This window comes from Castor canadensis, chromosome 3, assembly GCF_047511655.1.
Source record: "Castor canadensis chromosome 3, mCasCan1.hap1v2, whole genome shotgun sequence".
NCBI classification, from domain to species: domain Eukaryota; kingdom Metazoa; phylum Chordata; class Mammalia; order Rodentia; family Castoridae; genus Castor; species Castor canadensis.
Window position 1 is genome coordinate 42,242,230 of NC_133388.1, and position 26,469 is coordinate 42,268,698.

The window sequence follows — 26,469 nt, forward strand, 5'->3', positions numbered from 1 at the left end:
CCTTCTTTTTTGCTGTTTATGGTCCAGTGTCTGACTTATTTTATGTGTTTCTTTAAAAAGAATATTTTTATCTGCTTCTGGAGCTGGTTTGGTAGATAATAAACTTCTCTAAACTTCCCAATAGCCTAGAAACCTTGTAGGCTGCTGTGCTCCTTCCTGCTCTCTGGGTTGTTCCTGGGGAGACGGGGGCATGGAGATTGGAAGCAGCATAGCTGTGGGAGGCAGTCCCAGGACCAGCCATTATAGGAAAAGTAGGAAAAGTCCCTTGGACCTTCCTTTTCTCCTCCCTCTCCTTCTCTTCCTCCTCCTTCCACCTCCTCCTCCTTTCTTTTCTTTCCTCTTTCTTTCTCCCCCCCTCCTTTCCTTTCTTTTCTTTCGACACAGTCTTGCTATGTTGCTCTGGCTGTCTCAAATGCCTGAACTCAAGCAATCCTCTGACCTCAGCTGGAGTGGAGAGTGTACCTCCACTCTGGCTCTTAGACTGTCTTCAGTGTGACGGGAAAAATATTTTAATCCTTACTACAAAGGAATGCCCAATTTAAAGGAATGCCCTACCCCTTCACCCTCTAGCCTTTAGTCAGTTTCACTTTCTTTAATGAAGGGAGGTCATTTTAGAGAATTTAATCTGTGATAAAAGGACAAAGCATAAACCATAGCTTTTGTTCTGTATGTTAATCTCTGGTGAATGGGCTGGAGGAGAGATAAAGAGGAGTTCAGCATGGTGGGGATAAATTAGTGATTTCTTCCTACTTTCTTTTTCGTTTTCTGCCTTTGCATGTACCCTGTTTGGAATACAAAATTACTTTGGCCTTTGCTTGTGTTTGAATGTTACATGGTGTTGAGTCTGGGCTTTGGAGTCAGACTGCCTGGATTTAAGTCTTGTCTCCACTGTTTATTAGCTTTATGGCTCTGGGCAAGTTACTGAGTTCTCTCTGTTTTCTCTAACTCCTCTATTCAATTGGAAATAGTACCCATTGTGTAGGGTTGTTGTAGGGATTAAATGAGATATGTATGTAAATGCTTAGACTGCAATCCAGTGAGTGTGCCCAATGTATTCAGTAAATGTCGGCTATTACCATTATTCGATCTGGGAGGTGGATAGCCTGTTTTACATTTGTCTGTGATGTTTTAATTTGCATAAAGGATAAATATGAACTGCTTAGCATTAAAAAAAGGTCTAAGTGTTAGCTGCCTGAATTTTTTGAATTGCTAAACCTACAAATCTCTTGTGCTATTGCAGTGACCACAAACATTAATTGTTACTGCTGAAACGAATTGATGGTTTGTTTTTGAAAGGCTATCATTTATAGTTGCTTTCATTATACATATGCACTTAGCTCAAGAGTTCTCCATGTGAATAGTCTGGGTTTCAGACTTTATGAAAGCTATGGTATCAAAACATTGGATTAATTAAAGTTTCCCCTAAAGATTTTAACCTTTAATGTTGTATTAGTGAGAGTTTTCTTATTCCCTTTGAGGCATCAAGCCTCCTATTCAGCTTCGAGGTTTTAGATCTGATTTAGAACTCAGAAGTTTTAGTAATTAACCCTGGTGTCCTTCACATATAATTAGATATTGGTCAAGACTATGTAGTCGTATTCATAAGGAGCTGTGTTTAGTTTTTGTTTATTTATTTATTTATTTTAAACATCTGTATTTAGTTTTTTGCTTATTTATTTATTTAAACACCTGAAGCAGGTAGTACTAAAAGAGAAAACTTGATCTGACTACATTTAGTTCTTAATAAGACTGGATGTTTTCAAACTGATTAAATATAGGAGCATAGCATATGTCATGCCTTAATTAAGTCCTACATTTTGACTGTAAGAGACATTATAGACTGTCAGGGAACCTGTGTACATTGGGGTGGGACACACTGAATAATTTCTAAATTTACACAGTTTTGGCTGAGAATAGCAGTGATGCTATATACCTTTAGAAATATTGATTACTTTTAAGTATTGTTCACTAATACCCAGAGGAGAAATCCTATGTTTTCAGGTATCCCATTCACTGGACTAGGTTTACCTTGGCAGTGTTTTGGGGGAATAGGTAGTGGGTAGCCAGGCTAGGTTCTAGGATGTGAGGAGGGGAGGGGGTTGTTGAGAAGAGTCCTGTGGATCCCGTGCTTATGAGGCTGGCCCTCACTCTCCCTGCTGGGGTTCCTGGCTGTAAGGTGAGTGCGTGTGTAGTTACACTCCCTTCCAGGGAGCCAGTGGCCAGGCCATGACGCTGTGGTACAGCATTGACTGAAGCCTGGCAACTGAGGATGGTTGCAAGTGACTGGCTGAACACTGTTAAAATCCTTCCTGGGTAGTACAAAGGAAAGCTGGGACTGTGCTGCACCCAGCTCCATAACTCACTCATTGTGGGATCTCAATGATTAGCTCTAATTTTCTTCTTGAAAACTGGAGAATAGTAATGCCACCTGCTTACCTCTCCAGCTGTTGTGAGGATTAATGAGTTCATTGCCTCTGCAGGGAAGCTCCAGTTTCAGGAATACAGTAGTGGGAAGAAGACAGGAGTGGAAGCAGGCTGTCTGCAGTTTAGTTGGTGTATCGCATGTTGAACTGTAGATCCAGTTCATTTCTAGCTGGAGAATTTTAAAAATTTCTTTTTTTTTTAAAAGAAACAACACTAAGCCAAATGTTTGACCCTCTGTTTGTTTGAAAAAGAACAAATGTCTGTTCAAAGAACATTAATAAAGATGTTAGCGGTTTTCTCCCTCTCTAAGGGAAGAAGATGTGTCACAAGAGAGAGTATAGATTGATGTGGAATTTGCTCTTATTTTCCCACTGCTCTTTTTGAGAGAGTTGGAATTGTTTCATTTCGTTGGATTTTCAAGTTTCTTCGACAAAGAAACTTCATAGAGATCAAGCCAGAACAAAACAAAAAATATAAACACACAGCAATTGCTTAAAATACCAAGGATGTCAGCATGAAATTAAAATGAATATATTGACATTTTTGCTTTGAAATTTTTTAGTAAAAATAATTTAGACCACCAGTGAAAGTTCTGGCTTCACCTTATAAGGAAAAATTGACCTTTTCAGTGTTTTCTTTTTTTTTTTTTAATTTAAAAGTATTGACATAAGGGTGTTTTTGGTTAAAATTTGCTTCAATCTTCAAATGGCTCTTGGGATTATAGTCAATCTTTGTTGCAAAATAGCAAATGCAGTCAATTGTGTTGGTATATTGTAGTTTTCAGAGACATGGTCTCTAAAGTAGTGGATGTGGTTTCTCCTCCCACCCATGTGTAACTATTAAAGAACACTATTGTCATGTGAATTCTTATTCTTTTGAGCTTGCTTTTGAAGTAACTTTCACAGAGAATTCCTGTTTCCTAGAAATTGATGACAGACTTACACCATTTCCTTTTTTTTTCTTAGACGTTCCAACCTCAGAGCAGCCTGAACTGTTCCTAAAGAAACTTCAGCAGTGCTGTGTCATTTTTGACTTCATGGACACGCTATCTGATCTTAAAATGAAAGAATACAAGCGCTCCACTCTTAATGAACTGGTGGACTACATTACAATAAGCAGAGGCTGTTTGACAGAGCAGACTTACCCTGAAGTAGTTAGAATGGTGAGTTTCTTTTTTTTCCGCCACTGACATTTTTAAGCATCTTCCACAGCGACTCACAGGTGTATTTATTGCAGAGTGAGGTCACTGGAGGCTACCTACTCAAACGAGAGCCAGGCTTCTGAGAGCTAAGCACAAGTAGTCGGCACAGCAGTAGAGTTTGAAGAGCATGGGTTCATGAGGATGAAACCCAGAACTTTCCAACTACAGCAGCATTGAAGGCATCAGTGACTTCAAAATGTGAAGCCAACAATGCCAGGGGTTATTGGACTTCTGGCTTTGGAAAAAGAAAAAGACAAGGGAATCAGCAAAAGTTTTAGTTCTGTTGGATGTCTTGATTTTTTCCCCCCTCTTCATTGTGGTATGTTAGAAATGGCTTTACATGTAATAAAATTGTTACGTGTAGAATCGAGTTAAGGCCTTCCTTGGCTTTATAACTAATCCTTTTTATAATTTCCTTGAAATCAGGAGTATTGCCTTTCATGATTTTAGAACAGCACCTGACATTTTGTGGTCATTAGGAATTGTAGGAAGAAACATTATCGGCATAATATAAGTAGCTATGTTCTTATTGTGTAAACAGTAATGTTAGTTTTTTGAAAGTTGAGCCAAAATGTGATTGTTAGATTTCAATGAGAAGGTTACCTTCCTTGGCTCTTTGAAGATGGGTGGGGGGAGGGGAGAAGACTGGTCTCTTGACTTGTGCAAGTAAGCATCAAGGTACAAAAGGATCAGAGTGTCTATCATTGGGAAAGCCTGCTGGAGGAACCTGCATATCTCATGTACTGCTCAATGCTGTTGAGCTTTCCTATTTATTTCTTACCATTTTTATTCAACAAATGCAGAAAAAGAGACATTTGTGATGGAGTAGATATGATTAAAAATGATAGTTCAGATCTGGAAAGGGACTTGAATCATCTCAGCTTGAGGAACTAATTGATATAGGGGGTCATTTCTAAACAATGCCAAGTGTATTCCTCAAATCTGCATATTGTAGGTTATGATGTAGTATTGGAGTTGTTATTGATTCACAGGAATGTAGTGCTAGAATGCTATGTAGGCTAACTGTTATTATTGTTGCTCTTGAGTAGTGCTCTCAACTAGAAGTGATTATGCCTCACTGGGACATTGGGCAGTGTCTACAAACATTTTTGGTTGTTCTACCCAGATCCGGAAAGTGGGTAGAGGCCAGGGATACTGTCAAACATCCTACAATGCACAGAATAGCCCCCACCAGAATGAATTCTCTAGTCCCAAATATCAGCAGGTTTCCACTGCTGTAAAATGTTACTCTTGAGTTTGAATGCTTGTAAATCTCTTACCTGATACTCAGACTCTTCTCCAGCCTGCTGCCTTCTGCAGAGCACAGTCCCTCAGTTCTAGCCCACCCATATCCTTTGCTAACAGAGGTACCCACTGTTTATAACTCTTCTGTACCTTTCTGTTGATAGTTCATGCATATATAAGCCCATGCTAGTACATTTGTATGTGATCGATTCTTCAATCTCAGCCTCTCAGGCTAGGATTACAGGCGTGAGCTATGGGTGCCTGGCCCCTAGTTGTAATTCTTATTTTCCATCAAGTGCCCAAAAGTGCTGCCGCTGTTTACTGGAAAAACCCAGTGCTTTCTCCTTCCCTCAGTTTCCTTGCTTGTTGGCAGCCCACCCTTCTGGAATGTGTTTGCTTCTTTTTATTTATTTATTTATTTTTATCCTGTCACACATCTATTTGATTTTTTTCTAATTAGGTTAAAAGTACTCCCTGGAAAGAACTGTCTTGCGTATTTCTGCAGTCTCCAGAATGCCTCCTACTTCAGACTTAGTTCAAATTTGTTGAATAAATTCCCTCTTAAAATGTAGGCATTTCAGGCTCTGGAGAAATTTCCATGAAGATATTGGATATCATTAGGTTATATTCAGTTTTTAGTCCTTGTATTTAGCACAATCTAAAAATTCTTTGACTCTCATAAGACCCAGCTTGGTCTAGTCCAGGTTTAGTTTCCTTAAGGAGACCTTTTCTTATCTCCTTCATTCCCTCCCATCTTCCCAGCCAAAAAAAAAAGGCGTCTGTCATTTGTGTGTGTTTTAAAATACACTCAAGCCCTACCTTAGGAGGTTTTGAATCTGTAGTGTGCGTGCTGTTCTAGAGCAGTAGAAAATTAACTTTCTAGATGGTTGTTTCGAGTTCTTAGAGGTATATTCATTTTTTAGATCTGATGATGTGTAAAATTGTTAGTTAGCTACTAATTTTATAGGATCTTTAGGTAATCTGGGCCATTTACTTAGAAGGAGGCATGATGATAAAGTATAAAGAGAAAGGAATTTGGAACCACACTGGCCTTGCCAATTCCAGCCATACTTATAGCTTCATCACTGTGAGTGAGTTATTTTATGTTTGAGGAGAAATGTGGTCATAGGTTCTTTATAAATATTCCACTTAAACAAAATACTTTTTCTTTGCTCATTGGGGTTCTTACTACCACCACCATCTCTCTCTCTCTCTCTCTCTCTCTCTCTCTCTCTCTCTCTCTCTCTCTCTCTCTCTCTTTCTCACACACACACACACACACACACACACACACACACACAGTCTAACATCAACAGTGTGTTTACTGCTCTGTAAGAAAAAGACTTAGAACCAAGTCTCCCTTGGTGCCCCCTATTCCCACTTTGCTATCTCTAAGCTCTTTGCCTAATTTTGTGGCTTAATTCTGCCACTGTTGTTCACTTTCTTCATTTTGTCATACTGGCCTTGGGTGGTGGGGTAGGTATTTGTGAGTACTGGCAATAATGTGTGAGTCTCTTAGAAAAGTCCCTATCACATGGTGAATATTTAGGAAATAACATTGTTATGTTTTGGTGATTTTGTTATTAGGTACTCGATTTTATAGTCGCTGGTGTTACCGCAGTTCCTGTTAATGGACTTGGCAGGTGGATGTGTTGTGCTCCATTACCTAAGTGGTTCTTATCTTCTCTCACTTAAAATGATCCTGCCTGTTGGGTAGTCACTGTCCCCGCCCGTTTTTCTTTCTTATTACTGTAAAACAAAACTTCTTTGCTGGGATTAGTGAGGAAAATGCTAGTGTTTTTAATGAAATATTAATGAAACACTAGCTGGGTTTCACAATGCAAGATGACTTACATGACATGGTATAGTTCAGCATTAATACCAAAGGGTGACCCAACCTGACGGGACCTGTACTTTGAAAGCTGGTTTCCCTGTTAGGGGGAAATAAAGTGACAGATGGAGGTAATCTGTAAGTCAGGGAAACCATTTTTAACATTTAAGTGGAGTCTGGGAACTATCTAGGGACTACTAGAATTGAGAAAGAAAAACACTTTTATGTGTAAACATTCTATGAGAAAATAGCATGTAACCTGCAGAAGAACAGTGGAAAGAGCCCCAGAAAGTGAGTGTAGATGCATTTCTCATCTTCCATTTACTTAGTGGTGAGACCTTGGGTAAGTATTCTCTCTCTAACTGTCAGTTTTTCCTGCTGTAAATGGAGGGAACCGATGATGATTTCTGAGTTTCTTCCAACTGTGAAACCTGCCAGTTTTGATCAGCACAGTCTAAGAAATTTAGACTACCTTTCTGTATGTTTACAAACCACTGTCTGGAGTAGTTGCTTAGGGAAGTGATTTGTTTCATGTATTTCCTTCCATGGGTCATGCCTGATAGAAAAGTGGCAATCAGGACTTTTAGTTCCTTTAGGTTTGCTACATTCCGCCTTACATCATCTTTCCTGTCTAGCTTTTGTTCTTGATGCATATATATTTTTTAACCACGTTATACTAAGGTTGTCTTTTGGGTTCTGTTGCCATGTATCCATTTGAAAGACTTCTTAGAATTTCTGGCTCTCCAAATAATCTCTTGTGAATTTTTACTTACCCAAATTTAAACTCTCTATATTTTATACTTTTAATATTTATACATCTTCTTCTTCAAAAATATTTCTTTTGGGGATACTTCAAGTATGAGATGCAAAAACAATGAAGACATTATTTTTGTTAATTCCAGGTAATGTTTATTAATGACTTAGTTCTGTGCTTTTCAAAATTATTATTCTTATATTTTTTTGTGGTGCTGGGGATCAAACCCACGGCTTTGCACACGCTAGACAAGATCTCTACTATTCAGTTACATCTCTTTCCCCCGCCATTTCTTATAGGGATGGGGGTCTCAGTAGATAGTCCAGGCTGGCCTGAAACTCCATTGTTCTGTTTCAGCCTTACAAGTGTTAGGATTGCAAGCATGTATCAGTTCACCTGGCTCATGCTTTTTACATATTGAGGATTTAAAAATAAGGCCTTAACTCTGCCAATATGCTGGTAGAGAATACTTATGGGAACAAATTATAAGATAATGTCATACATATAAGATGCATGACATAATGTCATAGAAGTATATGTGAAGCAAGGAAGGAGTACAGAGAAGGGACGGTTGATTGGAGGTAGATAGGGTGGTTCTGGCAGCTTTTCACAGCAAAGAAAACCTCAATAGATGAACATGTGTTTTCCAGGTACCGAACTAGTGTTGAAATGAAAAAGTGAATTACATGATAGAAAGGAATTCCCAAAACACATGACAAGTAAGGGAAATACTAGTTGTTACAGCATTGAGAGAGAGGGAGGGAGAGTGAGTGAGTATGTGTGTTGGGGCGCAGGAGGTGCCAAATGGCAGCTGTTGAAGATGCTGACATGGGTCAGATTCTGAAAGAAGCTCAGAAACAGTTGAGAACCACAGAAAGGCTTGAAGCAGAGAAGTGATATGGTCAGAATTATATTTTAATGGCAGTAGGACAAATAGATTGGATAGAGCTGAAACTGAAGTCAGAGGGGAATGTTACGTTAGAAGATGTGGAGGGTAGCCGGGTGCCAGTGGCTCAGACTCACGCCTGAAATCCTGACTACTCAGAAGACAGAGATCAGGAGGATCTTGGTTCAAAGCCAGCCTGGGCAGTAGTTTTCGAGATCCTATCTCGAAAAACCCTTCACAAAAAAGGGCTGGAGTGGCTCAAGGTGCAGGCCTTGAGTTCAAACCCCAGTACCACCAAAAAAAAAAAAAACAAAAAAAGATGTGGAGGGTCCTAAACCAAACGTAGTTATGGAAGGAAAGTGTAACATTTGAGATTGATCTACAAGGTAAAATTGAACACTTACATTTGTGTGGATGTCTGGAGAGAGAGAGAGAGAGAGGCAGGAGTTAGGATAGCTGTGGCAGTGAGGTAGCTTGTGGGACTGTTGTTTGAGAAGGATATAGCAATAGGGAGAGCATGTTTTGGATGGAAGCCCAGGAATTGATTTTTGATATATTAATGTTGAGGTTCCAATGGGAGGTCAAGGTGTAGAAAGGTGGAGGTAGAGATTGGTGATTGTAAGCATGGAGTAGGGCAGGGGAGAGATGATATCCAGAATCACATGTTACAGGGCAATGGAACAGGTGAGAGCCAGGGCATTGAGGAGGGGATAAAAATGAAGTGGAGCTGGTAATAACAGATATTGTTTGTTCCTACAGCAGTGGAACTTGTATATACTGTCTTTATTATAGTAAAATCCTATCATTTCTCTCTACAAAAAATGTACAGCCTTGTCATATGGTCATTGCTGTTATTTTCATATTTTATCTTTATGACTTGGCTTGTCTTCATTTCAAGGTCTGCCTAACTCCCAATCCAATAAATCTCTGTGTACCCCAAATTGTAGAACATGTGGTTTTCCAAAGCTAATGTAGTTTTAATATAAAATACATTGGGTTTTTCCCTTTTTTATTGAGTTCTTTCCTTTAGTCCTTTATGTTGCTTCTTGACCACCATTAGGTTTATTTATTTCTCATTCTCAAATTATATCCTGTTACTTGATTAAATACTTTATCTTTTGTATATTCTTTAACTAGAAATCAACTCTGGTTAGCCTCTTAATAGAATAACAAGGTTTTGTGGGAAAATTATCTCAGAGTCTGCCTACACATTCTCTTAGGAGTGCTTTGTTCACTTCACTATATACTGTATTGGCTGAAGGACAGAGGATTTTTTTTTTTCCATAAAATAACTAAACATAGCCTTAGGAATGATAACTACCTGGGGCAAATATTTTTCTTCTTTCTGTATCTGATAAGGAATATAACTGTACATTGTTGCCTTGGTGGTAACTTTTTAGATACAAAGGAGATAAAATTTGTAGGTGCACATTAATAGCAAAAGAACTTTTGGGATTATTTGAGGGTAGACTGCCTAGAAGATTGGGAATAGAAATAGTGGAAGAGAACTGAGTGCTATCTAAGAAGGGGATTATTGGGAAAGTTTGAGAATAGGCTAAGTATGAGAGAAAGGACTGGAGAATCACATTAGAAATGAAAGAATTCTTTAGCATATAGGATAGAGCCTTAGGTTATGATTATGAAGCTTACCGAAAGACATTTTTAGAATGAGATCTGAAAAGAATTCACTAAGCAAGGTTAGGAAGACTTAAAAATCCTTTTACCTATTTAGAAGAGCTCAAGGAAAAAAACCACAGCACAGAGGCAAGAAAACAATCTTTAGGAATTTCGCATTCCTTCTTACTGGAGACAGTGACAGCAGCATCATTGCAAAGCAGTCAGAGGGTGAACTCTTAAGCTCAGTGACCCATTTATAAAGGTGCAGGGCTTCCGGTGAGTTTCCTAACCCCCGTCTCTGGTGGGTCCCCTAGTCTTTGGGAGCACTTAATGTGTGTACAGCCTGTTTTTCCCTTTTGTTTTTCTGCCTGGGTCAGAAATACAGACAAACCTGGACCCAGTCTGTCTGCTTGCTTGGCTGTGTGATAGCCTACAAATCTCCTCTAAGTTTATATAGTTATTGTGAAAATTAAGTGATGAAAAACGTTCAGCACAGTGATAAGTAATTAAATAACCATTGTTGTTATTGTTATCATTGTTCAGGGTATCACCTCTGATACTTCTGGTAGACCTACCTTTTTCTTTAGATGAATGTGTACATTTTTCTGTTTACAAGGAAATCTTGCTGTCTTGCCAACTTTTTTGTCTTTTTTTCTATATCTTTTCTTTACTGTTGATTTTAAAAGTAAAGTCTCAGGGAAACTTTATCTGAAAATTTTTTTTTCTCCTGGTGTTACTGATGTTTGAACTCAGGGCCTTGCATTTGCTAGGCAGGCGTTACACCACTTGAGCCACTCTACCAGCCCTCAAGTTGTTCTTTCTGGGGAGTACTTCCTGTGCCTATGCCTTTGTAATTAATTATCTACATTTGTACATATACTTGCCTGTAGGTAACCTAAGTAATTTTTCTTCTGATATACTTGCATGTTCACATCCTTACTATATTAGTAATTTACCATCTTTCCTGCAATAGTTCTCTCAAGGAATTTGAAGGGGATTTTAAAGTGCTTAGTTTAATTTAAATGTGTTAAAGAAAGGGTTTGTACTCAGGAAGCAACTATTTGCTTCATTTACAAGCTGTGGTCCTTCTGGCCTAACTGATTTAAAGGTTCAGAGTTTTTAATGTACTTAAAATTGTTTGACAGCTTTGACTTGTCTAGTGCTGATACATCCAATAATGTCATCTCACTGTAATGAGAATACTCCCCTGTCTCCAGCCCTTCTGTAAGGGCTGGCAGCAGAATTTTATGGGATAAGTTACAGTACTACATTTAAGTTTTAGTTTCTCTTTTCTCCTGCCTTTTAATTTAACCTTGAAAGTGAACACATGGTTTAGAGAGGTATAAGTAATGCTTCTGAAGAAGCCTACCAAGGAAATGGATGATAAACTAATGCTTTTGGTGTTAGTTTATACAGTTTGGCATTTCTCTGCCAAGAGACAGAAATGAGAGAGAGAGAGAGAGAGAGAGAGAGAGAGAGAGAGAGAGAGAGAGAGAAAGAGAGAGAAAGGGCTTTATTGGTTGATTCTCTAAGGGAAAGCTTGTTATACCACAGTAATGCATGATCAGCAGAGAAAACATGTGTCCTCAATGTGAAATTCTCAGAGACAGTAATGGTTGTGGCAAGATGGCAAAAAAAAACTGAGTAGGTCTTATAGAGGAGGTAGTTGGCTGCTGACCAGTATTTCAAACCAAACTTATTCTGTAAATGAAAAAAGGGAGAACTAATGCTATCCAGTGGCTTCTGAGGTGGAAGTTGCCCCTCTGAAGTGAAGAGAAGATAAGGGGCTTTTGAGAGAGGAAATGTAATTACAGGGTTAAATTGAGCGAGGCAGCAGAGAAAAGACAACAGGATGGGTCCTGGCAAGGAGGGACATAACTGTGAGAGTAAGGGATGACACATTCAAGAAAGGATGTTTGTGAGTGAGACGAGAACTGCGTATAATTATTTGGTAAGTTGGATAAGCAAGCTGTATTGGAGAATATGATGTTTCTGGACCCTTTGGAAATACGGCTAACGAATGGATTTAGGTGCTCAGTGGGTAGCTTGAAATACTGCAAAATTGCCCTTCCTGCAAAAGTTGAGGCCTTCAGGAAAACAGGGTAGAACTCTGTCTGGACTAGTGCAGGCCTCTTCCTTTTGAGAGACTTTTGACTTTTTCTTAGAAAAATTTGTTGAGCTTAGACATAATAAGGTGTGCTGGAAAATTGAGTTTTGTATTTGTGCTGCTTTTAATAACAAAGTCAGGAATTCAGGAATCTGTTATATACTTTTCTGGTAAGGATATGAGATTAATTATTTGAGGGGTGAAACAATCAGAAGGCAATGATGCTTACTTTATTTATTTATTCATTCATTTAAGGCAGGTCTTATTATATAGTCCAAGCTGTTCTTGAACTCACTCTATAGCTCAGGCTGGTCTCTGTGTACTGGGGTTACAGGTATGCCCCCACTCCCCACTGTGCCTAACTGGCAGTGGTGTTTAAATGCACCTTTGAAATGTAAGCTAACAGGGTCCTTAGCCAGGGTCCTTGGTTTCCTTCAGAGGCACTTGCACCCATGCTGCTGCCTACCTCCTTAAGGTGGGACCGGTATATATTAGCTGTCCTCCCCTGACAGGGCATAGCTTAGTCAGTTTGTTCTGAGCAGGAGTTTTAGGGCAAGGAAGACTGACCAGTGGTCAGATGTAGGTCAGGTGTCTTTTAATTACTCACCTGCCAGCTCAGGTGAGTAATTAATAACTAATTACTAATGAAAGGTCACAGACATAGGGAGACAGACAAACTGACACAAAGTTAAGGGATAGTGACTGTTTCTACAGTGGTTCCTGTTTAGTTTTTGTGATTTCAAGTAAGAAACAGATACCCAGTAGCCAGAAATATACATCTGGAGCCTCATGTGTTTTGTACATGTTGTTTTAGAATTCAGAATTCAAGAGGTTTAATTTTGAACCATATAATTTGAAGCATTTTTTTTCAGAATTTATGGTGTTAAAAAAGCTCTGTGATAATACTGTTTTATCTACTCGTGTGCTCTGGCTCTTACAGAACTCACTTAATTCACTAGGCTTAGTAACTTTCTGGGATTTAGGACCCATAGTCCACAAATAGTAAAGTGCAGCCTGCTTTGGCCTGCTATGACGTCTGTGTGTCGGTTGTGAATGCTGGACCCTGAATGCCAGCAGTACAAGGGCCTGCACTGTATTTAAACACAGTAAGTACTATGTTTATTGCAGTGTTTACACCTCTATTTTTGGATTCTAAGATTTAATATCAACAGTCTTCACTTTTGGATTCACTGCTACATTTCCAATTTTGGAGAAGTGCAATATAGTTGTTTGTGTGAAATACCATTTCTATATCTAGGTTTTGTGTGGGGTCGCAGACTCTAGATAATTAAGGTAGCATCACTGCCACGGTTTCAGCAGGTAAAAAGGTGCCTCTTATTTTGGGCAGAGTTCGATCTTGAAATAGAAGCCTAATGGGAGTAGGAGATTTATGGTCTGAATTTGTGGACAATAAGGTGGAGAGGGATGGGTCTAGATTACAGAGAGCTTGGCAAGCTAATAAGACTCAGTCTTGTAGACAGTGAACAGGAAGGTATAGGGGTTTTTGAACAGGAAGTGAAAGGCAAATGATGTTCTTACTTTTTTTCTCCTTGAGTCCTTACAAAGGATATCTTTGGTCCTCTAAGGAAGATGAAGCTGGCAGACTTAACCCAGGGTAGTGGATGGCTTAAGATGGTTGTCTTCATCTTGTCAGAAGGGGTCAAAAGAAAACGAAATGGAAAAGAAATGTGAAAGAATTCCTATATTTGTTCCCCATGCTCCTCACTGAAAAGAAAAAATACCCATTGTTTGTCATTATTTAAAGTCAGTCATTTTTCACATTTTGACTAGTTCCCCTCCTATTTTTTCCCTTAAAATTTTGTAAATTTAAACCTACTTGATACACAATAAAAATTTAAGAACAGAGACTGTTGAATGGATTTATAATTGTTTAAACGCATAACTATCACCTCAGTGTGATCTTTAACATTGCTGTCATCCCAGATAATTCCCATATGTCATTTTCCTATTTTTCCTTGTTAAAATACATTTTTCTACATACATGTGTAATTTTGGATTCTTTAAGTTTTTTCTTTAGCATTATGATATAAACATGCCTTTGCATAATTAAATATCTTTTAAAATATTCTAACAACGACCTTATGCTTATGTACCTCTATTTATAATAAGTGTTTTCCTATTTGGGGTACTTAAATTTCAAATTTCCACTGTTAAAAGTAATACCACCATGAGAGAACCAAAGAATTACTTTGAAGTAATAAGTAAAATGACTTCTTGAAAAATCGTTTATAACAGGTGAAAGAAAAGAAGGATTACAAGAATAGCAAACCCAATAAAAGAATGGGGAAGGTGGGAGGAGAGTTCTCTTTAGGGATATGTTGAGGCCAGTGAGGATAAGATTGATTTTGATCAGACCAGGTTTTGATAGTGAGATATCAGAGCTGCTTTATGGGAACACAGATCATAGAAGAAAAGTTGATAGAAAACTGCGTACTGTGAGAAGAGCAGCTAACTAAGAATGAGCCTTGCTCTACTTTGTGTTCCTTGTGCTGATTTTTGTTTGTTTGAGATTTGTGTACTTGTTTATTGAATGAGATGATGACTTGCAGGCATTCATTTGAATTCTGTATTCAGTGTCCCCAGATCCTGAATGTGCTTTAGTTTTCCATTTTGCTTCATTCTGAGACCTAGTACTGAGACGATGTGGTGTGTACACCTGTAATCCTAGCACTTGGCAGGCTGAGGCAAAAAGATAAAGAATTCAAGGACAGCATGGGCTACATAGTGTCGTTAGAAAAACAATAAAAGACCCACTACTACTGTAGTGAGTGGTAGTCTGAGAAAGGGAATTGATGTGGATCTCTCATTTTGCCTTGGCTAAGATGAGAGCAGCTGCCATTTGATTTTCTTGCTGTTCTACTGAACTCTTGCCCACTGAAAAGGAATTGGTATGTTTGCATAAAGAAGTTAAGTTACTTGAATTAGCAGAAGTTACTAGAGAATGGAAGAAATCATTTAATAGGAAATTAATTGTTAGCTTTTGAGTAAATAAGAGTAGATTGAACACATGCATATGTTTGCTTCCTTTACCTCTTGAATGCTCTCCAAGATTATTGAAAATAAACAAATCCCATAAGAACAAAGCAAAGTGGAGAGATTTCCAGCTGGAAAGCAAATGACCTGCAGTTACTACCTTAGTTGACCAGAGAAAGCTGAACCTAAAGCAGCAGTGAGGGCAGTCTGGAAAGAAGCCAAGTTGCACCACCTTAACTACAAGGAGCTTCCTAAATAAATGAACCTCTCAAAGAAAAAGTGCATGTGGGTGGTAACAGGAGATTTAGGGAAAGTTTATATAAGAAGCTAAAACTTCTGATCTCACCCTACTCTCCACAAACCAGGTAGCTGGGTGACTGTTCCTCCCAAGTTCCAGCAAAAGACTGAACCTTCACTCTCTGGAGAATCTACAACCGGAGAGAATCTGGACTCTTGGGGACATTTGGTGTATCTGAGAGCAGTGGGTACCTTTCTCAAAGTAGGGAGCACTTTGGAAACATCCTTAAGCATCTTCCCCACTCAGCTCCCAAATAATGGCTGCTCTCTCCTCAGAACATATTGTCTGGAGATTCAGTCCTAGAGAAAAGGCTGAAACTACAACTAGTGGTTACAGGGAGTGATGCTGGTAAGGAATTCGCCCAGCCAGCCAGCCAGCCCCTTTTAAAGTGCGACTGTACGTGGCACAGAAGGCCAGAGAGCACACAGTTCCTTGGCTTAAGTCCTCTCTCCCAATGCTGTCCTGATATTAATACCATGAATTAGGTTTGTTCTGATTTTGAACTTGTTATAAATGGAATCAAACTCTGTGTGTGTTGATTTGGGGAGCCTGCTTTCTTTCACTCAACATGAATCTGACTTGTTATGACTAGCAGTAGCTTATTTTCATGGATATTTATTAGCATATTTATGTGCATGCTATAATTAATCATTTTCATTGTTTAGTGAATACTTAGGTTGTTTGCATTTTGGAGCTATTATGAATACTGCAACTATAAACTTTCTTGCACTTATTGGCATTAATAATCACTGTACATGGATGAAGGGAGCCCTGTCTAAATGCCTTCTTTACATTTTTGTCTTTCTTTTTCCCCAAGTCTCATTTTTTTCCTGTTTTGAGGTGTCTCTGTCATCTAATGAGCATGTGACAGGTTAAGGAGAGGTGAAGAAAAGACAAAATCCTTGTCTTCACTCAGTTTCTCCCTTTTGTCTTTTGATAATGAAATGTTGACATATTCCTTAAAACCAATCTTTGTGTTTACATTTGCCCTGTATTCAAATCCTTTTGAGTCTTTTCTTGATCTCTCAAGGTACAGAGTCCTTTCCATCCTTCTGCAACTCCACATCTATAAGGGACCAAATTATTTGCAGAAACAATCAGTATATATTACATATCCATTTGTACCAACTCATCATAACAATTATCAAATAAATATTCCCATTACCAAGAGCAGCAGCAGCAATAACAATGAAAACAGATTTCTTTTTTTGGTGTATATAAGTTTATACAGTGTGTATCAGCGTTTCTGGATGAGGGTTAAGTGAGTTCCCACAGCTTCTGCTTCCTGGTTTCCACACAAAGTCACAGGTACTTAAGATCCATATGTGAAAAGCATTTTAAAGTGTCTAACGATGAAGAATCTCCCAAGGTGGAAGTTTAGTAAAAATTTATTGTGGTATAACAGGATAAAGTAGAGGAGATAGGGAAGAAAAGGGAGAGACATTTCCTGTTCTCTATGCAGGAAATAGGAGTAAAGACTCAAATTGGAGGTTCTTATCTGTAGTCTTATACTTTCTGAGCTGGGGAAATACATGACCACGTGACTAGCACGCCCTAATCCTTAGATAACGGATCTCGGTGCTGAGGATGGGTGCTGTTTATTATTTCAAAACCTGGAGATGAGATCTAGGCCTAATCAAAACACAGGGTTCTAGGACTTACTTTTGCTAGACAGGCTTTCATTTTTCTGTCTCTCTACACACTCAAGGAGCCTGGCAGCTTCTTAACATCTCAAACAGGAAGGCAGGTGCAGACAGCCCCTTCATGTCCTCCTGTTCTAAAAGGAGGTGGGAGGGGCCAGCTGCTCTGGCTTTCCAGTTTTTACTTCCTCTTTCCAGTGTCTCATTCTGGTCCTTTTATTATTTATTAAAAATGAAAAGCTTCCCTGTTTTCTCATCTGTCCTGCCTTACCCAGTATAGTCAAAAAGAAATGCTTGATAAAGGAAATATAAGTAAAAATTACTTCTTCCTTGTGAGTTACAAAAATACTACATGCTCAAGATTTCTGTGACTTTAATGTTGTCTTTTGAATATTATCTATGTACTTAAAAATACCAATTAGCCAGTAGAAGTTTTTAAAAGCGCTTATTTTGTTCAGTTGCCTGTTAAACTTCTTTTTTTTATCATTTCAGAAATCCTGCCTCATTTCAGAAATCAAGTGTAATAGAGCGGTTGCTAATCCTCCAGACTTAAAGTACTGTTACAATGAATGTGTAGCAATAAGGTTGTGATCCCTCACTTTAGAAATGTCCTTTTAAATCCTCTTAGAGATTTCTAGATGTTGTAAGATAAATCTCACAACTGTCACAAGCATGTGTTTCTTACACTCGTACTCTGTCCTTGGCTCAGTGAATATTTTCTCAGAGGTAATACGGTTTTGTCCTTAAATGCGGTTTTATGCTAAAAGTGGACTACCTTGCTGTAGTGCCTTGGCCATACCCACCTGCCACTGTGGTTGGTAGTGCTGTTGAGCCCTGCACTTGGAATAATAAATTCTAGAGATTCTTTTCTAGGAATTATAATTGTATTGATAATGTTGCTTACCAGTGACAGTTATAATATTTAATCTGTTAGATAATAAAATTAGACCTGCAGTGAATAGCCTATAATCAAAGAAATTATCAAACTGATTAAATTAAATTTCTGCCCCTTAGGTACTATGGACATGCTGTTATGCTAGAAGAAAGTATTTCAAAGGTTTCTCAAGTTCGGACATCTTTTAAGTAGTTGTGTTGGCTTTAGGAATAAATTATTCATTGGATAAATTTCTGGTACTAATCCAAAGTTTTAAATTTTTGACATTTGTTTCCTAGTCAGAGCATCAGCTTTAAAGATACTTAAGTGTTTCTGATTTGAAGTCCCTTGAATGTAATTAGGATTTTTGTTTTTATCATTAATTATTTATCTTTAATTAATTTAAAGGGGCTGAGCGGTAGACTTGAAAGATTTTTTTTTAAATCAGGACCATTAATAGTTCTTTTTTTCTTGGAGGTACTGAGGTTTGAACTCAGCTCAGGGCTTCATGCCTAATATGTAGGCATTCTGCCATACCTCCAGCCCACCATTAACAATTATTAAATTTGGTGTTAGCAAAAGTAACTTCACATTATATGTATATTGTTTATTATTTTTATGGTAGCAAATTTTGTTAGAATTTTAGTTATAAGAATTCAATATTAAATACAAATTCTAGTATGATTGAAAAGAGTCTTATGTGCTCAAAGGTATTATTTAGAGATTTAAGTCTTACTTATATTCACATTTTTTGCTTCGGTTGTAATAATTTTTAAAAATGGCTTTTATGGTAAATGCTGATTAACTGCTACGGGATTTGCCTATTTTCTTTCAAGATTCAGTTCTGCCATCTCTATTTAAATTTGTCATTATTAGTCTTAAAATACTAACAGAATACTGTATGGTGATTTAGCTTCAACATTGTATTTACTGGGCTATCCCTTAGGTGGTAAATGCTTGATTAAGTCATTTTGCTGTCTTTTCAATATATGATAGATAAATGAATGGATGAATAAATAAATAATCTAGATGAAAAACTCAGGAATATCGTTGAAATTGTTACAGCCATGAGGTCTCAATGTGAACAACACAAGAGAAATAATGGCACCTTGTAATTTGCTTGAACATTCTCTATTTAATACCATTCATATAGTCCTTTTTTCTTAAGAAAATTTACTTCTTAGATGTGATCTCAAGAACATTTTATAGATCTACCATTTTTGTTTTTATGGTTGATATGCTCGATGTTACATAATTGTTTGAAGTGATAGCTTTCTCCATTAAAGGTAGAGAAATATTCTTTTTTAAAAAATTTCTTTTATTCATATGTGCATACAATATTTGGGTCATTTCTCCTCCCCCCTCCGCCCCAAGAAATATTCTTGAGGTCAACTGGTTCATCTGCTTTTACCAAGAAAGATGATTCTTAGTCATGTAGAAAATATATCGTGAGGCACAGAGATGATTTAAGTTGGCTTTTTGCACTGTGATACAGGGGCTCCTCTGGTCACATTACATGCCTGATTTACCAGAATCTTAAATATTAAGAGTGTTAACAAATATATAACTAAAGGAAATTGTAGTATTCTGATCTTTAAAAAAACAGCTCTTACTCTATTGTCCATTCTGTATTAATCTTAGCAGATATTTAAGGAGTAGATACTCAGTGCTCACCATACTGTTCTTTTGTAATGTGCAAATCCTTTGCTAGTTGTTTTCCCTAGATGATAACAGTTATAACAAGATGTCAACCAAAATAATGATGTGAAATTAGTAATTTCTATGGAGAAAAAGAGGTTAGGGACAATGAATTATTTTTTCTACAATAATTTGAAAGCTTAAATATTGTATTTTGCTGATATAAATTAGAAAGTAATTATTTAATCAAAAACTGATGAAAATAGGCTTAAACCCTTCTTCCTATTCTTGCTTATCAGGCCATAAACTTGGGAAATTTGTAATCTCTTCTTTCACATTTCACCAAGACTTTAAAATTTATTTTTTTTGCATCGTTGTTAACAGTATTTAGCAGTAAAGTACTGAAAAGATAACAAAAACAAAGCAAACAGCTTGTAGATCCTAGGCCTCACCTGTAACTACCCTCTTAAGAGTAGAGAGGTTCTTACTTAGTATTAACCATAATTTTAGGGTTGACAGATCTGGCAAATGATACAAGACAATAGATGAATTTGAATATCACATAATGAATACTTTTTTTGCTAGGCATACTACTTCAGTCATTCTGCCTGCCCATGAATAAGTTTTTGGACAGTATGATACTATCCTAAATATTGCATGAGATTAGGCTTAAAAACTATTTGTCATTTATCTGAAGTTCATATTTAACTAAGTGTCCTGTATTTTATCTGGCGATCCTCCCGTTATTTCTATTTATGTTTATTGGATGACAGGCATTCCAAGGCAGGTAATGTGTCCTTGAGGGGCTTAGAATCTGATTGGATGAGACAAGAAGGGATGTGAGGAAGAATACCACCACAGACATTGCAGTAATCAAGACGTTTGATACCAGAGATCTGAACCAGTAGTGGGGATGAACAGATTGTTAGAGTTCCTTGTTAATGCTGAGAAAGGTCAGCCAAGTATGTAAATAGTGCCCGAGAATGCCTTTGAGTGGCACAAGCAGACCAAAAAACCTTAAGGAGATGATGAGACAGGGGTGAGGAGGAAATGAAAGAATAACAGAAGTGATTAAAGATGAATAGGGCTATGGAAGGTCAGAGGAAAAGGAGAGAAATAAAGAAGCAAGGTCCATCCTTGGTCTCCAGGGACAGGGGTACAGGTGATATATCAGAGAAAGAACTCAGAGCACCGTGGTGCATGTTTAACACTCTGCTACTTGAAGGACTGGATAGCTCTGATCTCCTCAGTTTCCTTATTTGTAAGAAGAAGGGACTGGATGAGTCTAACATGTTCTGATTTTAAAAACTTCATAGTAAAGTTTATAATTCTATAAACTTTTCTCCTTTTGAAGAGAGTTTGTCTAGGTTTAAAGATTCAATCCTCCCATCCACTCAGCCTTGCTTTCTGTCCTAGCTACTTTTTGGAGGTCAGGCTGGTAACTTTTAAGGCTTTAATTTAATTTCAGTACTGAGCATTTTATTATAATGTCTTTGGAATGAAAATGCATTCATTAAATTTCCTCAAAAGACATTTGTGCATTTATCTTTGTACTGATACATAAAATAAATAAATAAAATAGTTGAGAAATAAATCCTAATATACCTTAAAACTTTTCCTTTGTCCATTTTTGATAATCCATTCTTGAATGAATAAAATAAAAGACTTAGGGCTAGAGCCTCATATATTTTAATATAGAGGCAGTTTTTGACTTTGGAGATACCTGAATGCATGTTAATATAGTCACATAAACATTACAAAACTGCTCTGTGCTGGTGGTAACTTGTGGTCCTGATAGATTTGCATAAGCATGCAGCTGACATTAGCTATTTAACAACCATTTAACCTGTACTGTAAATCAGAAGTGACTGCAAGTGATAAAGGATGATTTAATGGAAACAAATTTACTATTTAGTATAGTGGTTTTAACCCTGTTTTAGATAGTAGATGTCTTTTGACAATCTTATGAAGTCCTCTGGTCCATTCCCCATATTGGTTGCACATACAAACTGCTGCAGGTAAATCAGGGATTTAGAGATGACCCTGATTTTGATATATCTGACCTTGAGCATCATTACTGTTTTGTAAACAGTAACTGAGGACAGATTGTGTGATTTTAAGGATCTTAAAAAGGTTCTTAAATTTCTTTCCTGATTCATTTTTTTGTGAATGCCTGGAATTTGTCATTACTTTAGCTATAAATTGGCAAATTGTGAATAAGTCTGAGAAAGGAAGTACTTGTCTTGTACCCATTAGCAGTTATTTATATCCTAGTATAACTTAGTTAATTGGAAACATTACTGGTAAGTAACCTAGAGCAGGCTTTGATGGGAAGTATAAAATTACAGGATCTGGGGTGATGTGTCCAAATAAGGACAAGAAGTGCAATTCAGGAGAGTAAGAAGGTGCTGCTCCTGTGACTTTTCAGCTTTGCCTAGGGGTGGTCCCGGCCTCAGAGCCTGCAAAGGGAGGTCCCTATTCTGCAGAGGACCTCCTGTAAGGCTTCCCATAAGGTGCTTCCAGCTAACTCTGCTGCTTGTTTATTTTTAGGTATCTTGCAATATATTCAGAACTCTCCCTCCTAGTGACAGCAATGAATTTGATCCAGAAGAAGATGAACCTACCCTTGAGGCATCATGGCCACATTTACAGGTACTTTGAATTATACCATTTGGTTGGAAAGAAAAGATCCATTAACTCATCCATTGATTAGCATGGGAATTCTTTGAAGGTCTTTCTTCTCCAGGAAATCAAATTAGAGTACATTAATGGAAAGCTGAAGGATGCTTTTTATGTTTCTTACTCTTGATAATGAGCATGCCAAAAGAATAGTTTTATTGCAGTGCTTTGGTATGGGCCTCCCCATGTTGCAGGGCCAGTAAGCAGTTCTTATTTTTTCATTAGAGTTTCTTTGTGATCCTTCCCAGTGGAAGGATTATTAATATTAGTGGTACATGATTAGCTCACAGAGTACATTATCTTTGTGAGTATGTAGCAGTAGGTATCCTGGGAACTTTGTTTGCCTCTCTTTGTAATAACAACAAGCTTGTTTCTTTAGTCTGGAAAGACAAAACCAAATTCAGTAGCTATTTCTTTTCTAGTATCATAAGACAGACTAGGTGAAGGTGCATTAATTCTCTTGTGTTGAAAAAGTTGTGCTGTCCAGTTATACTCATGTGCCAGGATAGGTAAGGGCCACCACTGCAATTCCTTTTGCACTGCCAGGCTCATCTGTATTGTATTTATTTATTTATTATACTTGGTCATTTCCCAGCTCCTTCTTTCTTGCTCTCAAGGCCAACCTTTCTCAAAAGAAGAGAACAAGGAAATTTGAACATATCGAAACCCAAAGCGATCTTTCCTTTGAATCAGAATGCCCTCAGAGGCTGGGTGATGAATAATAGCAAGGAAGGAAGGGATGGAAGAGAAGGAATATAACCTTGTACATTTTTGCCCCTTCACCTTGGGCAGAAGCCACTGCATCTTTGTAGAAGTGTGTTATGGTTACTTACTAGGAGATATTTTGAAGAGCCAAGAACTGTGTAGTAGGCTGATAAGGCCTAGAGATAATCTTAGCAATTTATATTTCCTCTTCTTCAGAATTCCTGACAAAAGTTTGCAACTTGACCTGTCCTGCTTTGGCAACTCTCGGTTGCTATAGGCACACATGTATGCTATTTCCCCTAGTTTTCCAGAGCTTTTTGGGGGCTATTTTCTCAGCTCTTCCTCAGGATATATATATGTTTCTGCTATCCTGTGGTATGTTCCTGCTACCAATGCCAAGATTGGGTAAATTAAATTAGTTAAAATGCCATAGTTGATTTATTATCTTAGATGTGTGATTTTTTTTTTAAGTGCCTGATAATACTATCTGCAATATTCCAGATTGTGACAAAATCCAGTAAAGTCTCCTTTTGAATGGTGGACTTCTGCCCTGTCTTATTCTTAACACTTGGCACCAGTTCATTGAAATGTAATTTAGTCTGGATGAAAAAAAATATTTTTAAAGATTATCTCTTCAGGAAAGTCCTACATCTTTTGCCAGAAAAGACACAGAGAGAGATGTCTTCAAAGCCTCAGCTTATTATCTTTTCTGTATACCAAAGAAAAGTTTGGGCAACTCTTGCCATTCCAAAGAGCATTTCGAATACTCTAAATCATGATAATCAGAGTCATAAATTTCCCCTCAAGTACAATAAAGTTTAAGTTAGTATTTCAGCTAATCTTTCCTGTACTTAATGATTCTATAAAATACATGACTGAATTAATTTCTGAAGCTATTAAACTAATTTTGCCTCCAAAAAATGTAGTTTAAACCCTCATTTCTGTAGGAATATTAATTGTTAGTTCATCTGAAACCCTAAAACCAGAGCAACAGTGATAAATCGCCATGAAACTGTCACCTTTTTGGATATAAAGTTACAAATGATTACAGAATGGGCTGATAATCTTGTAATCCTTCTGGTTCCTTCTTTAGCTTAGGGGGAAAATGACCAACTAAGATTAGATCAAGTGTAGGAAACGTATTTTTAAAATTCACATATTCAACCCATGCAGCATGCCTGTAATCTGAGCTCTGTGGAAGCTAAGGAACAGTTTGAAGCCAGTTTGGGCCTCTAAATTGGCCTTCATTTAGGGTCATTCCAGAGGTGCACTGTTGCCTTCATCCTTTGTTGCTTTGTTTCAGGAATTCTTTGTATACTCTTACTGCATATAGTAAGTGACCTTTCCATTTTCACTGATAGGTGGTTTTAGTTAATAAGAGCACTTATTGAATGTTTAAGAAATCTTTTTCTGTTTATGATAGGTCATTTGTGTCACAGTCACCCATTACTAAATTCACTATTTTACTTTTTTGTTTTTTGTGGTGCTGGAGGTTGAACCCAGGGCCTTGACATGCAAGGCAAGTGCTCTACCACTGAACTACATCACCAACCCTAGGTTTTTTGTTTCTGTTTTGTTTTGGGTGCTACTAGGGTTTGAACTCAGGGCCTCATGCTTGCTAGATAGGCACTCCACCACCTGAACCACTCCTCCAGCCCAGCCTTGGTTTTTTGAGACAGGGTCTCCCTGTGTAGCCTAGACTGATCTTGAACTCAATATCCTGTTGCCTCCACTTCCCTAGTATTAGGATTATAGGTGTGTATCACCATGTCAGGCTAATATTTTACTTTTTAATTGGTCTCACAGTCTATTCTTTCTTAATAAAACATAGCATAGTGTTAGATCTTTGCGCTTTTTCTAAACTGTATAATTAACAATGTGCTTCCATTTCTGGACTACATTTTACAAGGAAGCAAAATGTAAGTACCTGAGAATGGTAGAGAATGGCAAAATTACACTGAGGTGGTTTTTGGGTGGTTGGCCAGCCTCATTGCCTAGCTAATTGATTGCTCCTGCATACATGTTTTGTTAGAATTTGTGGCCCCCCACAAAACTACTGATTATAACAAATTATGGATCTGTAGAGATACTTAAAATAGGCAAAATAATTTTAAGTTCATGATTTTTTTGTTCAAATATGTCCCAAGAGATCTACTATAATGTATGTTATTTCATCTTTTTTATTACCTGTATTGGTGTCTAAAAAGCTGGTATCACATATTACCATGGTTGTTGTTTATGTATTTTCTGAAATTAGATCTGTCTTTCCAATAGAATACAGTTTCGCAGGACTTCCACATAAAATTAAGGGATTGTTTTTAATGCTTTCTGCTTGAGGAGTGCTGAGGTCTTTTTGTTCCTTGGGGAACTCACTTTTGTGACCTTGAAGAGTAATTTAGCCTTCCCCATCCCCAGTCTCTCCCTGTAGAAACTCAAGGGAGTGTTTTGATTGTGAGGTATAGTCTTTTCAGTGCAGGGCACATTTATGCTTACTAATAAAATGTATCTGAACTGCTTCCATCAACCATTTTAAACTTCAACTACTTTCAAGTATAGTTTCAAGGGGAGAGAACACATTGCTAGTCTCACTGGAAAGCCCTGCCAGCCAAGTTAGGCCGTGAAGACAGTATCTCTTCATTTTGTGGGAATCAGAAGAGGTCATTCTATTTGTAAAACCAAGCGTTGAAAGTTTAGTTGAAAAAGAATAATTCTGTGAGGAGTTAGGACTCAAGAATTGCTGGGCCCAGAAGAATAATACCACATCAGTGGGAAAGAGGTTTTTCTGAATATAGGGTTTCAAAGAGGAAAACATAGTTTTGTGTGGGTTTTTTTTCCTTCCCTTCCCTTTGCTTTCCCTTCCCCTTCCTTCTTCCCTTTCACTGGTGTTCAACTCCTGGGCTTAATGTATCTTCCCGTGTCAGTAACATACCTAGTAGCTAAAACTACCAGGGGCATACTACTGTGTCTGACTAAATAAAAGTATAGTTTTATCAAAAAGTAAAATGTTAATATGTACACCAATTTAAGTGTTAAATTAGAGTCTGAAGTTATAAGGTTGTTATAGGAAGTATTTAAGTTAGTGGTATCTATGGACCCTTGGGATGATCTGAGACTTGAAGTTTTCAAAATGACTTCTGTACTAATACTGTGGTATTTGCCCTTTGCCCTGTGTTGACCATTTGTTGTATTGTTTGTATTGTTCATTGTAAAAGCAAAGGTGGTAAAACTGCTGTTGCCTTAGCACAATCAAAACAGTTGTGTCAGACTGGTCAGGTAGTCAGTATATTCTTCACTGACATGTATTTGTAATTTTTAAAAGCTAGCTTCACTTGAGAGCATCCTTGAAAAACAGAAAAATAATTTTAAATAAATTTTTATTAATTAAACTTAATAAAAACTTAAATTAATTAAGCTTCAATAGTTTTGACCCTTGAGCACACATTAAAAAAAAAATTCCACATGTGTTTGGAGGTGTGACTTAAGTGTTTGAGCACCAGCCTAGTAAATGGAAGGTCCTGATTTCAAACCCCCAGTACTTCCTGCCTCCCCCAGTTTTTTTTGCATGATGAAATGGGA

At 37.5% G+C, this 26,469-nt stretch overlaps 1 protein-coding gene across 3 annotated transcripts in view; it reads left to right on the top strand.

Moving 5' to 3' along the window:
* Ppp2r5e (protein phosphatase 2 regulatory subunit B'epsilon) overlaps positions 1-26,469 on the top strand; it is a 141,223-nt gene that overhangs the window by 67,344 nt on the left and 47,410 nt on the right. For all 3 annotated transcript variants that reach the window (XM_074067830.1, XM_074067828.1, XM_074067829.1), the window contains exons 3-4: positions 3,390-3,586; positions 22,060-22,161. In XM_074067830.1, coding sequence (XP_073923931.1) covers positions 3,390-3,586; positions 22,060-22,161 — 299 coding nt within the window. The remainder of the gene's footprint in view (positions 1-3,389; positions 3,587-22,059; positions 22,162-26,469) is intronic.